This window comes from Lepisosteus platostomus, chromosome 10 (genome assembly GCF_059453375.1).
Source record: "Lepisosteus platostomus isolate fLepPlt1 chromosome 10, fLepPlt1.hap1, whole genome shotgun sequence".
Lineage (NCBI taxonomy): Eukaryota > Metazoa > Chordata > Actinopteri > Semionotiformes > Lepisosteidae > Lepisosteus > Lepisosteus platostomus.
This window is the reverse complement of record NC_142620.1, coordinates 50,560,168-50,574,095: the sequence shown is the minus strand read 5'-3', so window position 1 is coordinate 50,574,095 and position 13,928 is coordinate 50,560,168. Positions and strand designations below refer to the sequence as shown.

General features: G+C 48.5%; 1 protein-coding gene and 1 long non-coding RNA gene across 3 annotated transcripts; one reads left to right on the top strand and one right to left on the bottom strand.

Moving 5' to 3' along the window:
* Positions 1-142: 142 nt before the first annotated feature.
* Positions 143-7,256, bottom strand: LOC148653898 (uncharacterized). 2 transcript variants are annotated; one of them, XM_088596982.1, is made up of 11 exons: positions 7,124-7,256; positions 5,036-5,221; positions 3,207-4,691; positions 2,964-3,056; positions 2,424-2,528; positions 2,064-2,173; positions 1,583-1,777; positions 1,196-1,358; positions 759-924; positions 424-518; positions 143-228 (listed from the first exon to the last, which is right to left on the bottom strand). In XM_088596982.1, exons 2-11 carry the CDS (start codon positions 5,190-5,192, stop codon positions 143-145), a joined length of 2,655 nt encoding a protein of 884 aa, XP_088453108.1. In that variant the 5' UTR covers positions 5,193-5,221; positions 7,124-7,256. The 2 variants fall into 2 exon arrangements, with proteins under 2 accessions (XP_088453108.1, XP_088453107.1); XM_088596981.1 differs by lacking the exon at positions 7,124-7,256 and having other exon boundaries at positions 5,036-5,850.
* Positions 5,901-7,481, top strand: LOC148653897 (uncharacterized). Its single transcript, XR_015924872.1, has 3 exons — positions 5,901-6,169; positions 6,722-7,171; positions 7,314-7,481. It is a non-coding gene; the product is annotated as an uncharacterized LOC148653897 (long non-coding RNA).
* The last annotated feature ends 6,447 nt before the right edge of the window (positions 7,482-13,928 follow it).

Genomic DNA, 13,928 nt, shown 5'->3' with positions numbered 1-13,928 from the left:
CTATGGCTATTTTTTAATATAAAAAATACAATAATAATAATATACAAATAAATATCTGCATTGTTTAAAGCTAATCCACGTGGTTTCAAAGCTTGCTGTTCCTGAGAGAGTATTTCAGGTTCGAAGGGATGAGGCCTGGTGTTTATGCCACACTGGTCTTAACTTTCTCAAATATCTGCCTGACTTTGACAGCCGGAACACAGCCTTCTCTGATGATGGTGATGATGCCTGAAACACAAAAGGACAGTTAGGTTTTTCTCTATGACAGGACACGTTTGCTGCCTACAAACAAGGGCCCTCTGTATAGCTCTCAAACTCCGACTGACCATACAGAGCTCAAAGAGGCCTTTTCTGTGATGTCCGATCAGAGGTGGCAGCCCTGGAAAGTAAGAGCTGTTTTGCAAAGAACAGAACGTACTGTACCTTCATCGATTTTCAAACAGTTGACCACAGTGGATGCCACGACTTCATTCGATTCTCCATCACACAGAACTCCGTTCAGCTTGTGTCCAAGACGCCTAGAGGAGAAGAATAAAAAGTGGATTTAGACTCAAGGCAAAGCAACACACCTCAATATGGCATCAATTGGGAATATGGTATCAATTTCAAAGGATATATTATATGCAGGATTTAGGCAGATCTTTCTATATGAGCTGCTGTCGGAAGAAAGAAGCAGCAGTTCCTTCCCAAAGATCAGGGAGGTTTCAAATCTGGCCCATTCCCATAAAGAAGAGCTCTACGGACAAACGGAGACTCACGTGATGACCATGTCGTGGTGCGTGCTGTCCGGCTCTCCACTGGGGTTGGCAGAAGTGATGGCGAGGGGGCCAGTCATGTTACACAGGTGTGCGGTCACCGTGTGGTCAGGCACCCGGATCATGATGCTGTCCTTGGTGCCCACCCGGTCATAGGCAGGACCAACGCCTGGAAGCGAGCCAACAGAGGACTGTCAGTAACAGGGAAGGACTGGGATAGCCAGCCAAGCCAGACTTTTTCCTGGGGCAGGCTAGGAGGATCCCTAAATGCTGTGCTTGTCCAGTGTCAAGTGATTCATTTTTGAATCTGCAGTGCTTTACATTGAGAATAAGACACAGAACTGGAGTGAAGGACCTCAGAGCTGAGAGTAGACCACGAGTGGAAAATGCTAACCACAATTCCCACAACATCCCTCAGCATCGCAGTAGACCCCACTCACCCAGCCTGGACAGCCACTCGCCCTTCTTGACGATGCAGCTGATGCCCCCTGGGTAAACATTCCTCATGAACTCCCACAGCAGGGTGCTGAAGGGAGGCCTGACGGCGGCCAGCTGCTCCAGGTTCGAGATGCAGATGCAGATGGGCTTCTCTGCAGGGCGGTCCTGTTGGGAGGCAGTGCCAGATGCTCAGGGATCACCAGTTGTGAAAATGAAAGCTCATTTGAGCTGTTCAAGATTCTGTAGGTCACCGTACAGTACAGTCGCATAGTGTAAGGCTTCGCTTGCAGGAACGTTTGCTACTGAGCTTGTCGAGAGGTTTCTCTTGACAAAGGGAAAGCAAAGGGAATGAAGGCTGCTTCTACACACAGAAAGGGGCCTGTTCTTACCTTGATGTTGTAGATCTTCTCTATGGCTTTGGGGTGTCTGCAGGAGGCGGCCAGGGCATACACTGTGTCAGTAGGGATGCCACATACGCCACTGCTGTCCAACAGCTTGGAGATGGTTATCAACCCGCTGGTCAGTTGAGAGTTGGCAATGGGGCAAGGAGGAGGAGGCCTCTCGGTCAATTCCTTCTTCTGAGCCTGGGTGTAACGAGCTGAATTAGTCAGTGGGCAGTTCTCGGCTTGGGCCACGTGGCATGACTGTTTGGAAAGGCTTCCTGATTTTTCCACATTGCCCTGAATCCAGGTTTTCATTTTAAGGGACATACGCATAGAGTAAAGTCAATATCAAGATTAAAATATGAATCCAACATAATTCTGATTTATCCCATGAGGTGAGAAGACCGCGTTCTGGAGTGAAAAGAAGAACCTGTGGGTAGCTAGTGTGTGTATGCAGTGTATAAGCAGTGGCGGATGGGGGCCTCACCTTCAGCACAGGGGGCCCGAGGGGGAGCAGATCCTTGAGGAAGATGGCGTTGGCCAGGGAGGCCAGCATGCCATAGAGGCAGATGATGGAGAATATCGCCAGCATGGCAACTGCAAGAGACACCCAGGGAGGTTAGGAGAGTGGCACATCACTCTCAGCTTTCTGAGGCAAGTCTAGAATGAAGGAACTGCTCGGGTGATGCCCATCAGTTGGGTCTCAAAAGAGCATCTCCTCTTCCTCAAAGCGCCTGCGGACCTGCAGCACATTGCATTTAACTGCTGACAGCAATGAACTATGGCAAATGAGAAAGGAAAGAGGACTGTTGATGCGCTTATTTCACAAAGCTGGGGAATGTCTTACTTTCCAGTTTGTAGGGCAGCCTGTCCAAGGTGGAGAGGAGGAAACAGACCAAGATGACTTCCATCACAGTAGTCAGTGCCAGGAGCACCAGGTTCCTGTAGCCGGCTGTGGAAGGAGAATGAAGAGAGCACTTGAACCTGTATAACCTACTACATCACTGGCAATCAACCTCCTAAGTCACCATTTTAGAGACATGGCTCTGATCAACCCTGGTCTTTCAGGAACATCTTAGCTCTTAACTACCCCAATAGTTCATTATTGGCATGATTAGGTCACTTGATCTGCTACTTTTAAGTGATCTAGCAATCCTGTAGACACACCAGCCCTTCAGGACCAAGACTGTATAGATTGTCAGAGACATTTGCCTTTCTAAAAAATAAACTTGGGAACAATACCAATACTGCAGCCAAAAATATTGCATGAAAAATTCAACACTGGGTGAAATCTAGTCCCAAGCAGTAAAGGAAAGTGAAACCAATTCTAAAAGTATTGTTAAGATTTGGCCAAAATCCAAATCCTTAAGAACTTGACTTGACTTACCAGTAAGCATGAGGAAACCATTCAACACAAGGAACGCAATGGCTCCTGCTGTAAATCCCCCAGCTGAACCTGGAGTGATGTCAAGCAGAAAACCTAACAAAAACACACAAGAGAGCAAGGAGTGAGATCCTGGGAACTGGCGTATCAGATTGTGTGAAAGTGGCAATTGTCTACAACTGGGACTAGTCAGTATGTTCTATTCTGTTGGTGTATTAAACACCTGAGCTTAGCTGGCCAAATTACCTGCAAACCGGTACCAGGTCCAGGTTGCCCAGATGGCGGCATAGGAGATGGGGATGATGGGTCCGAACCTGTGGCCTCCTTGGACCGCCAGCCTGCTCACATAAAGCTGCATGATGGCTCCTGTGATCAGCACCCAGGGGAGGGCGAGGTGCAGGAAAGAGTCGCCCGGGCCGCTGTTGTGGATGGCGGACATGGCCGCCACCCCGTTGCAGAGGAAGAAGAGGGCATCGGGCAGCTGGGAGGCGGAGCTGGGTGGAAGATCCTGAGGTTTCACCCAAGACCTCTTGAGGATGCTCAGCACGCTCTGGAGATTGTCAGTGGAGAGAGGCTGTGGCCCCACTGGGATCAGGGCTTTCTCCGCTATGCTGTTGACTTGCCTGGCGAAGGTGGCATAGAGGGAGAGGGCCAGGAACAGGCAGCAGGCCACCCCAAAAAAGATGTAGTACCGCTGCAGTGGGATCTGGGAGATGGTGGAGATGGTGAGGAGGAGAAAAAGGGCGTTGTGAAGCAGCTCCAAGGTGTCTGTGTTCAGAGACAGCAGGCAGAGGATGATGGCCGCGGCCAGGAAGAACCAGTCCCCGACCATGCCGTCTCTGGCTCCTCCAACCTCCTCCTTGCCCACCATCACGGACAGCACAAACTCCTCCCACGCCTTCATCAGCCAGTAGGAGCAGTGCAGCCCAAACTTGGTGGTGTGGTAGCTGTCCTCACGCAGATAGGCGTAGTAGCTGGAGAAGAGCTGGGCGAAGGAGGTGATGGAGACCCAGATGGCTCCCACAAAGAAGTTGGGCATGTAGCCAAAGCAGTAGAAGGCGAATATGAAGGGGGAGACAGTATCGGAGATGTAGCCCAGGGCCATGGGCTCGGCGTACTTGGTGTTCTTCTTCTTCTCCTGGCCCAGGCTCTGGGAGCTGCTCTTGTTGGCCGTGCCGAGCAGGAGGACGTTGAAGAGCGGGTTGCCGAAGCCCTTGAGGACATTGCGCTGCAATATGCCCTTCAGCAGCAGGGCGGTGGCCCCATAGAGCCCACACACCAGAATGACCAGCTCCAGAACGCCCGACACCACCAGCGCCCAGCGCCCCACCAGCCCCACGGCCTCGAACACCAGCGTCAAGGTGATGGCGCCAAACACGAAGGGCATGATGTAGTTGACCGTGGCGGAGCAGAAGGCCAGGATGAAAGAGATGAAGATGTAGGGGACCAGCCCGGAGATGGCGGATTCCTGGATGGCAGGAGCAGCCAAGCTGGAATTACTCAGCAAGGCGACTGAAGTGCTGGAATTAAGGCCAAGGCTGCCATTCGAGCTGTTAGCTTTTAGGTCACTCAGCGGGGGGTTGGCACCCAGAACGATCCTGGTAGCGCCATAGCTGGTCCAGAGAGCAGCGTAGGCAATGAAGGATGTTCCACTCAAGTGGTCATACTTGCGAAAGGACAGCAGGCCAGCCAGCAGCTGAGTTACACCTCCTATCACGATCAGGTGAACACCTGTGGAAATGACATGGGTCAGAGGTCAGGGGTCAAGAGTCAGGGGTCAGAGATTGCTCTATTGCAATAATTCCTCCCGTTTTAAAGTAACAACACCAAGGGAGCATGCAGCACAGCTTTGTAGCACAGAAATGTTGAATGTTTTAAGTTTATGGTTGAGATGACCCATAAATTACAGGAGTAAACTAAAGGTGCTTAAAAAAAACAACACGAGACACTTGAAATACAATTCTGATGGCCAGGCATAATTTTGAAATCTTTTTGAGATACAGAACTAAAAAAGCCATTAAAGACACAGAACCAGCAGTATTCACGCAAGCGGCGGCTCGGGACGCGGTGTTTACCAGCTAGGATGTTCTCCACGCCCACAGCCGGGACGCCAGTGTGCGCTCCGTGGAAGTTCTGCAGAAGGACGAGGAAAGCGCTGATTCCATTCGCCAGGAGTCCCAAGACACCGGGCTCCCCGTAGAACACAGCAGCGAAGCCGTCTGTAGTCGCCATGTGGCCTGTTGTGTGTGCAGTATCTGTCCCTGGGAGAAACCAGAGAGCAGGATTCACGGTCAAGTCGCAAGCTTTCCTGGCTTTATATGCACTAGTTTCGTGATATCGAGCTCTACTTTGTGGATTAATTGCACTGTCTCAACAGAATAGATCTGTATTTTTCTAATTCACATTTCTGCGGGCAAAGCCAAAACCTACGGCACCGACTCTAAACAACAGAACAAAATCGCCCTTTGATTTTTATTTAATCACGTCGCCATCTAAAGTTGCGAATTGGCCATAGTTTAAGGGACACATTTTAATGAGGACGAGGAAAAGGTTTAGCTCTAAGGTTTTTTTTTTGTTGTTGTTGTGAATTTACCGATACATGTATCGACCTAGAGAAAAGCGGTAAATTGCGATTATGCGCGCTCCACTAAAATAGCTGTACAGAACTGCGACTTCTGGAAGACAGCGCCCTCTGCGGGCCCCCTGGAGAAAATTCTCTCTTCCTACCGCCGCTCAGATCACACCTGTCCCGTCAGCGGTTACACCTCCCTCTGAATAATTCTGTGCAGCTTTAAATCGAAGCATCATTTCTTTATTATTTAATAAAACACATTGCATGTTCAAGACTTTATTTCGACTGGTAAAACTTTGTCGGTGTTACAGTTCACTATATCGTTGCGTCAGTATTCATTACTCTGATCACACTGAAGAGATTTTTTTTTTTGGTATGTGATGATACGGAGCGGCTTGTGTGACAATGTCCGCCAGACTTCACGAGTGAACGTGACGCACGGCCTGGATTTGATCAGATGTGTAAAATACAACGCGTGTAAGATTACCATCGGTCTCCAAAACTGCAAAGGACCGGGCTCTACGGATTGCCCTTGGACTGAGTCAACGGCTGAAAATGCTCGGACACAGACCCACGCTATTACTATTTAAACTTGAGCTCAGAAACAGCCGGATACTGGAATAAGACACCGTAGCTGGTAACTCGTGGCGATTAAGAGTGTAGAGTGTAGTATTAATATTACAAAGCTTAAAATGTATCCAGCGGTCACTCGGTTCCTAATAACCACTAATTATTTACCATTAAACCTAAGACGTACTGCTTGGTGGACTATACAGAAGTTATCTACGACAATTGCACGGCTTCCAAAATGATCGAAAACTCGGCGATCTTGGGAAGAAAGTTATTTAAGACACTGTCTCTGTAAATACGCACCCATTAACCTCAGCGGATACAGTAGTATACAGTAGCACAACACATCGCATTTAGTTATTGCAGATGACGGGTTGGGGGAAATACTTATGACAGTGAGCGTCAGTACTCCTGTCTGAAACTACATACTGCTGTATCTGTAATGTTCCCGCGGTTCAGAGCGCAATCAGAGTGGTTTTATCAGTCAGGTCTTCGCGCTCCCTGTTTCTCGCACCTTCGAGGCGAAAGCCTGACTTCTCTCCGAAAGGCGAGACTGGGCCCGAACTATCTTTAAGGAACAAATCTGTCCCCAACGCCGCCTGCAATGTCCCTTTTCCAGCAGGTAGCAGGTCCGAGCCTTTATTTGCTCCCGGGGATGCGGCGCACGCTGGCAACTACGGAGTTAAGCGGCTGGTGGCATCGATCCAGAGCACCTGCTTGACCTGTGGACACCCGGGTTCCTGCTAGTCGCGTGGGAATGCTGTGCTCGACCTGTTTTGTAGGTTAGAATTCTAGCTTTCAAATCTCTCCATACCTCCTAACACAAAGAGATGGGAAGTTCTGGTCATAAAAAGTATGTCGTACTTTACCAAGCATGACCTGTTACTCAGAGTGGCTTTTCTCAGAACATGTAACGTGCTGTGTTCTTCTAGACTGAGACCTCTGATAAAATAGCACACACTGGAAGTTAAAACACTACAGAGCCTATGGAGATATACAGTAGGAGAAGAATGGTATTTACCTGTCCAGAAGGCTCCGTTCCCAAAATTGCGAGCAGGCTGAGGGTGGTGTAAGTATATTCTTTATAAATGGAGGAGGGGGAGCAGGAGGAGTCTGTACAGTCCCTGCTTTTCTTGTTTCCTCCACCCTGCATTGATAACAGAAATGATATCACAGGCCCCCCACCTTCTTATATAATACTTCCTTTTCAGATTCGGAGAAATCCCCCCCTGAATACGTGCACGAAATACCTGTTTGGGTGGGGGGGGGGGCAAGGGGTGTATTTTGGAAGCCCCAGCCCAACCCACCCCCTTAGAATGGGGTGTATTGTTGTCTGCCGAGGGCAGAGCCTCACCTGAAGAAAAAGAAAAAGAAGAAGGTAACAGGTGAGACAGATGAGAAATGTGTTTTGTAAAGACTGGTTCCACTTTCTTATGTATTATGGCTCTAAACATAATTTCTCTTAACACCAGAGGTATCAATGACAGAGTTAAATGGCAGTCTGTCTTTGATTACCTCCAGCAGAGAGAGGGAGATGTGTTGATGTTGCAGGAGTGTGCTTTAGCCTATCAAGAGAGGTATAAAAGTTTTGAAGATAGGTGGGATAAAGGGCCATCTGTTTGGTCAGGGGACAATAACAACAGAGCCTCTGGCGTGGCCATTCTTTTCAAAGGATGGGCTTTCAAATTGAAAAGTATTCAGAGGGTCATAGATGGCAGGTTTCTGTGTGTGGATGTCGAATGGGGGACCGTTAACCTGTGTCTAATCAATGTGTGTTGTCCTACTGACATGGGAGGAAGGGTGGAGCTACTCAAGGGACTCTCTCCCCTATTGTTATGTAGCACAGATGTAATAGTGGGAGGGGATTTTAATTGTATCTTAGAGCACACAGACAGGCAGTCTAGCTCTCCGATAAAATTGGATTCCAGCTCACTGGCCCTGCAAAACTTAGTTCAAGACTTAAAACTCTCAGACACATATAGATGTATATATCCCACAACAGCAGGATATACATGGTCAGGGAGGAATAGCAGCTCCAGAATTGACTATTGCTTTGTCTCAGAGAGAGTGAAAGTTGTTGGGGTCACTCTTCAGCCCGTTTTCTTCTCAGATCATCAGGCTTTAGGGTGTAGAGTGGAACTCCAGGGCGGGACTGTCTTTGGCCCAGGCCTCTGGAAACTCAACACAAAGCTGCTAGAGAACGAGGGGGTAGTATCCCGCTACAAGGAGAAACTATCACAGTGGCTGTCCTTGCAGTGTCTGTACGGGTCAGTAGGAGAGTGGTGGGAGGAGGTGAAGGTGAGGACAAAGGCCTTTTTCATGGCTGAGGGAAGTAAGGCTGCTGCCAGACGATGAGGAGTGCTAGCCAGGAAACAGAGGCAGCTGCAGCGTCTCTACACGATGCTGCACAGTGGCTTCGATGTGCTCGAGGATATCACCCTTTTAAAAAAGGACATCCGGCGCATAGCCGAAGAAAGCAGTCGAGGAGTGCTGTTAAGAAGCAGAGTGCAGTTCTTGGAAGAAAATGAGAAGTGTACTCGCTTCTTTTTCAGGAAAGTGGTAGGCTCCAAGTCTGTCATGGAAAGTGTAGTTGATGAGGAGGGAAGAGAGAGAAATGAGCCGAGTGCTATCCTCTCCTGCACCGAGGCCTTCTACTCAAGACTGTACAGCTCTACAGAGGTAAAGGATGAAGAAATTCATTTTTTTACCTCAAAGCTAGAAAACGTTTTGAGTGAAGAAGATAGGGAAGTACTTGAGAGGGATTTGACAGTAGAAGAGCTGAGACAGGCTATGGAGAGCTTACAGAAGGGGAAAACTCCGGGTGCTGACGGGCTCCCTTAAAAATTTTATTGCACCTTTTGGGATCTGCTTCAGGATCCGCTACTGCTCCTATTCGAGGAAAGCTATAAGACAGAATTGCTGCCTGACTCCTTAAGAGAAGGCACTATCTCTCTCTTGTTTAAGAAAGGAGCAAAGAATGACATAAAGAACTGGAGACCCCTCAGCCTGTTAGGTGTGGACACTAAGATCCTGTCCAAAGCCCTTTTCCTGCGCCTACAAAATGTAGTGGCCTCACTGGTAGGGAAAGAACAGACTTGTGGGATAGCAGGACGCCTGATGAGCGACAACCTGGCCTGGTTGAGGGATGTCTGTCTGTACTCAGAGGACCGCTCCCTCCCTCTGTGCATTTTAGGTGTAGACCTAGAAAAGGCCTTTGACCGCCTAAACCGGCAGTACTTGACATCGGTACTTGAGCACATGAAGTTTGGCCCCATCATGAGAAAGTGGATTAACCTGCTGTACACAGGTAGCAACAGCAGAGTAATGGTTAATGGCAATAGATCACGCCCCTTTGAATGTTCAGGGGTGAGGCAGGGCTGCCCATTATCCCCCTTGTTATTCGTTTTGGCTATGGAGCCCTTAGCCTGTGCCTTGCGCCAGGATCAGGCCATTAATGGGATACCAGTGCCTGGAAGTGGGGGAGGAGAGGTAAAGACATCTCTATACATGGATGACATCACCCTGCTCCTCTCTGACAATGCCTCAATTAGAAGAGCTCTGCAGTGCTGTGATCGGTTCTCTTTGGCTTCCTCCGCAAAAATTTACAAATCTAAGAGTGAGATTTTTTATCAGAACTGGAGGGAACCAAAAGAAGGACATGTTCTCAGGCTGCAAGAGAAGAGAATTAAGGTCCTGGGGGTGTATTTTGGAGAAGAGATGGGAACAGTAAATTGGCAGAACAAATTGCCAATCTTAAACAAAAAACTGATGCAATGGAAGGACCGAGACCTCACCATGACAGGGAAGGTGCTGGTCATCAAAGTCGAGCTCATGCCTGTCTTGAATTTTCTGGCTTCTACCTTCCCAATCCCACACCGTGTTGCGGCGGTGCTGAGGAGATTGATGTTTCAATTTCTATGGGGTGGGAAGCAGGAAAGACTCAGAAGGGAAATAATGTACAGGCCGCTACCCTCAGGGGGGAAGTCTGTCCCAGATATTGCTACGAAGCTGCTGTGCATTTTCCTGGCCTCTGTGCTGAGAGGCTTTGCAACAGCACCTGCAGCGCGTACCTGGACTTATTTTTCCAGGCTCTGGGTAGGTAGGGAGGTGTTCAGAGTGTGTGGTGTCAGACCCAAGCTGGATATCCCACTCTCTGACACATGCCCTGCAATTTATGGGACAGTTAAAAGTTTTCTAAGATCTCACCCAATTGGCCATATTCCCCCCCGAGATGTCAGCGTCCAAAACCTGGAAGATTTCGTTGCACATCAGAACAATAGGCAGGCCCCTGTGGGCATTTTAACATCAGCCCGAACAAGGAAAGTGTGGAAACACACATCCTCTAAGTTTCTGTGCAACATTCACAGAGATTTAGCCTGGAGTGTCGTCCACCAGTGCTTACCGGTGCGAACTTTCTTGTACCGTAGGGGCCTCACCCCCAGCCCTCGCTGCGTTAGGGTGGGCTGCGGCGAGGAGGAGACTGTGACCCATCTCCTGTGGTCCTGCTTTTTTGCTAAGGCCTTCTGGGCACAGTTTGAAGATTGGTTGCAAGCTCTCTCGCCCCAATTTTCCCTGACCGCTGCTTTCGTTATATACGGCATCTCTCCTGTCAAACTTCCTACTGACGTGTTTGACAGGATCTGGGCCGTGGTGAACAGTGGGAAAGACGCCCTGTGGAGAGAGAGGAACATGGGGCTGTTCAAAGGCATCGAGGTCCCAGTCAAGGCAGCAGGTAGCCTGGCCCTGTCCATCACCCGAGAGAACTATTACCTCAGAGATCTGTGGAGAGAAGGGAGGGAGGAAGCAGAAAATCTGTGGGAAATAGAGGGCATAGGTCAATATCTCAAGAAACTGTGAGAAACATTATCATGTTTAACTAAGAATGTGATTTGCACCAGAAAAAAAGAAATTGTGTTTTGTGATTTTTTTTAAATCCTTTTCTTCAGTGTTTTGTGAAAATGTACAGAGTATGTCTTGCCAGAATGTCTCCCGAAACTGCAGTTAAATTATTTTTGTCAGTTTTTGCTTTTAGCATGTCTCTGTAAGGGTGTGTTATTTTTTTTACTTTACCAAGGTTTTACTAGAAAGTCTAACATGGCTTAAAGTCTTGTCACTGCAGCATTAACGGCTGTGTTCATCATGCTGGCTCTTCTGTCTGAGTTTCTTCTGTGCCTGAGTTTCTTGTCGGCAAACTGAACAAGACGCTTTCTTTCAGCACCAGAGCAGGTCAAACAACTTTTAAAACTGAACAAGAAAAAAAGTGGTATGAACTGTAATTTTTTTTTTCAGTGTGTATCTTCTGAAAGTTCTTGCCTTCATTTTACCACTGGAGGGTCTTGTAAAAATATTTTGTCCTACTTTGCAGACACCTGCAGGACCCCTAGTGGTTGGTTTGATCAAACCGTCACTTTCCTCTGGCATATCAAAAGTTAAATCTTGTTGGTTTTTTTTTTTGCAGAGAACGTCAAGACGTGTTTGTGCCATCCGACAGCTTCGCAAACCTGCCCTGGAAGGTAAAGAGACTGTAAATTTCTCCAAAATCTGTCTCTTCATTTACTAGACCAGCAGTGAAAACTGATCAAGTCAATTCTATATTCCCAGGCTTTGCCCTTTTCCTGTTTTTACCCTTTTACCTGTTTTAAGGGATTAATTAGGTAGGAGCTGTATGTTCTGTCGCTGCACAGGCTTCACTGCCCCAGCGGGTTTCTGCATGTTGCAAGTTCCTTGCGGATGTGCTCTCGCCATCTAATACTTAGTGATGGGTCCTGCCCAAGTACATCAACTGGCCCTTCCCGGAGTCCGAGCACCAGGCCCGCCACTCCTTCCAGTTCAGCGCCTGCACGGGCCTGCTGGACGGGGAGGTGACGGTGCGCTCCTTCCTCCCCGCCGCCCGCCGCCGGCCCGAGCTGCAGGCCCTGCTGGCCCGGGTGCGAGTGGAGCACCCGGAGGACAACCCCGCCAACTTCGACCGCATGTACGGGGAGGTGCGAGTCACGCTGGCCGGCGGGGAGGAGCTGGGGGGCCGCTGCGACACCTTCTACGGGCACTGGCGCAACCCGCTGAGCGCCGAGGCCCTGCACGGGAAGTTCCGGCACAACGCCGGCGCCATGCTGCCCGGGGAGAAGGTGGAGGCGCTGATCGAGGCGGTGGAGGGGCTGGACAGGCTGGGGGACTGCCGCCCCCTTCTGGAGCAGCTGCACTGAGCCACGGCCCCCGGACCCCCGCCAGCATGTTGGTTTTAAGCTCTCTTCCCAGATTTACTGTCTATCCATCCTCTTCCGCGCTTTGCTTCGGGACGCGTGCACGGATCTGGGGCACTCACGCATCGGAGATTCTCGGGAGAGCGAGCTGCTCTTGCATTCTTGTCTGGGAGCTGAATCTCTTTGTTAAATAGTCATTTTTTAAAACCGATTACTGTACTTTCTGTTGAGGGCTTTGTTTGAATGTCCGCGTGCCGGGAGATGCGTGTGAATGAATGATACATGCCGAAGGTGACCGAGGGGCTCCTGTCCCGGGGCCCACCTGTCCTGCGGTGATGACAAGGTCTCGCCATGCCCGGTGCCGTTCTGATCCAAACTAGCCCGCTGGACTTGTCAGCTGCTGGCTGCAGAAGACCAATTCTGTAAATGCTGGAGAAAAAAAAATCAGGGTTTGTTGTTAATTTATTGCTACTTTTTATGTAAATGAATTAATAAGGATGTATTTTTTAGCTTTTGATTATGACCTTTATGTGATGTAAAAATGGGCAATAAGAATTTTTGTTCTGACAAATAAATGAGATGAAATAAGCTCTGCTGCCTGTGTGTTTTCGCTCTGACACGTTGAGATCTTTGCATACTTGCATATAGTGCCTGCAGTTAGAGGACTGTAGCTGTTAAAAACAAAGTGCACCATTCAGTTGAAGTGTTCACAATACTCAAAAATATTGTCAAAGTCCTCTGCTAAGGACACAGCCTGGAACTGAAAGAAAATGCATTTTAAAACAGAAAGCCAGAGGAGGCTACTTTACACAAAGGTGTGTGGGTGTTTGAAGCAAGGTGCCCAGTCATGCTCAGGTGAACGAACAAGGATTTTGGATTAGTTACTAGCAGCAACTTGTACCCTATGTTGTACTCATTAAGCTACACATAGTTTTGAGCCCTGCATTTAAGTAGTTGTGCAAACACCTCCTCTTGTGGTGTTCAGCACCAATGCAATGGCTTACCACGTTGAGCGATAACTTGGTCTTTAAATTTTTAGGTGTTTGCTGTTGATCTGCTATTAGGCCTAAAGAGTAATGCACTCTTTACACAATCTGCTTCTCAAACTTTCTTACCTCTTTATATCACAACCTCAATGATCGAGTCCAGCTTTAATCAGACTAGTAACCCTTAAACATCAGCACATCAGATGCTATATAAACACAATCTGTAGTTTTAGTTCAGGTGGGTAGCTGCGTCACCTGAAGAAGGCTCCACAGCCAAAACGTGTTTGCATTCTTCTCTTTTCAGCATGGAATAAACCTATGACGTGTTCATCTGTAGTTTTAGTTGCATACACATCTAACATAAAAACAAGCAACCTTATTTACTGTATCTCTTGCAGTAAATGCCCAGCCATCTACATTGGAGAAACAGGAAGGAGATTTGGAGACCGCTTCAGAGAACACGTCAGGGCTGTGAAGATTAAAGATCTCTCCAAGCCCATTGTTTCTCATTTCACCTCTGACGGCCACGACCACTCTAATCTCTCTGTGTTCTCAAAGACGGTTTTCCGAACTCATACATCAGAAAGACTACTGAAACCAAATTTATCCTGCAGCTAGGATCACACCCTTCACTTACCCC

What these genes read in the sequence shown, in the direction of transcription:
- LOC148653898 (XM_088596982.1), bottom strand. Translation starts at nt 5,192, where the DNA reads ATGGCGACTACAGACGGCTTCGCTGCTGTGTTCTACGGGGAGCCCGGT. An exon ending in GACCTGGTACCGGTTTGCAG is followed by an intron (nt 3,057 to 3,206) that starts GTAATTTGGCCA and finishes TGTTTTTGTTAG; the next exon opens with GTTTTCTGCTTGACATCACT. An exon ending in TCGGGCCCCCTGTGCTGAAG is followed by an intron (nt 1,778 to 2,063) that starts GTGAGGCCCCCA and finishes CGTTACACCCAG; the next exon opens with GCTCAGAAGAAGGAATTGAC.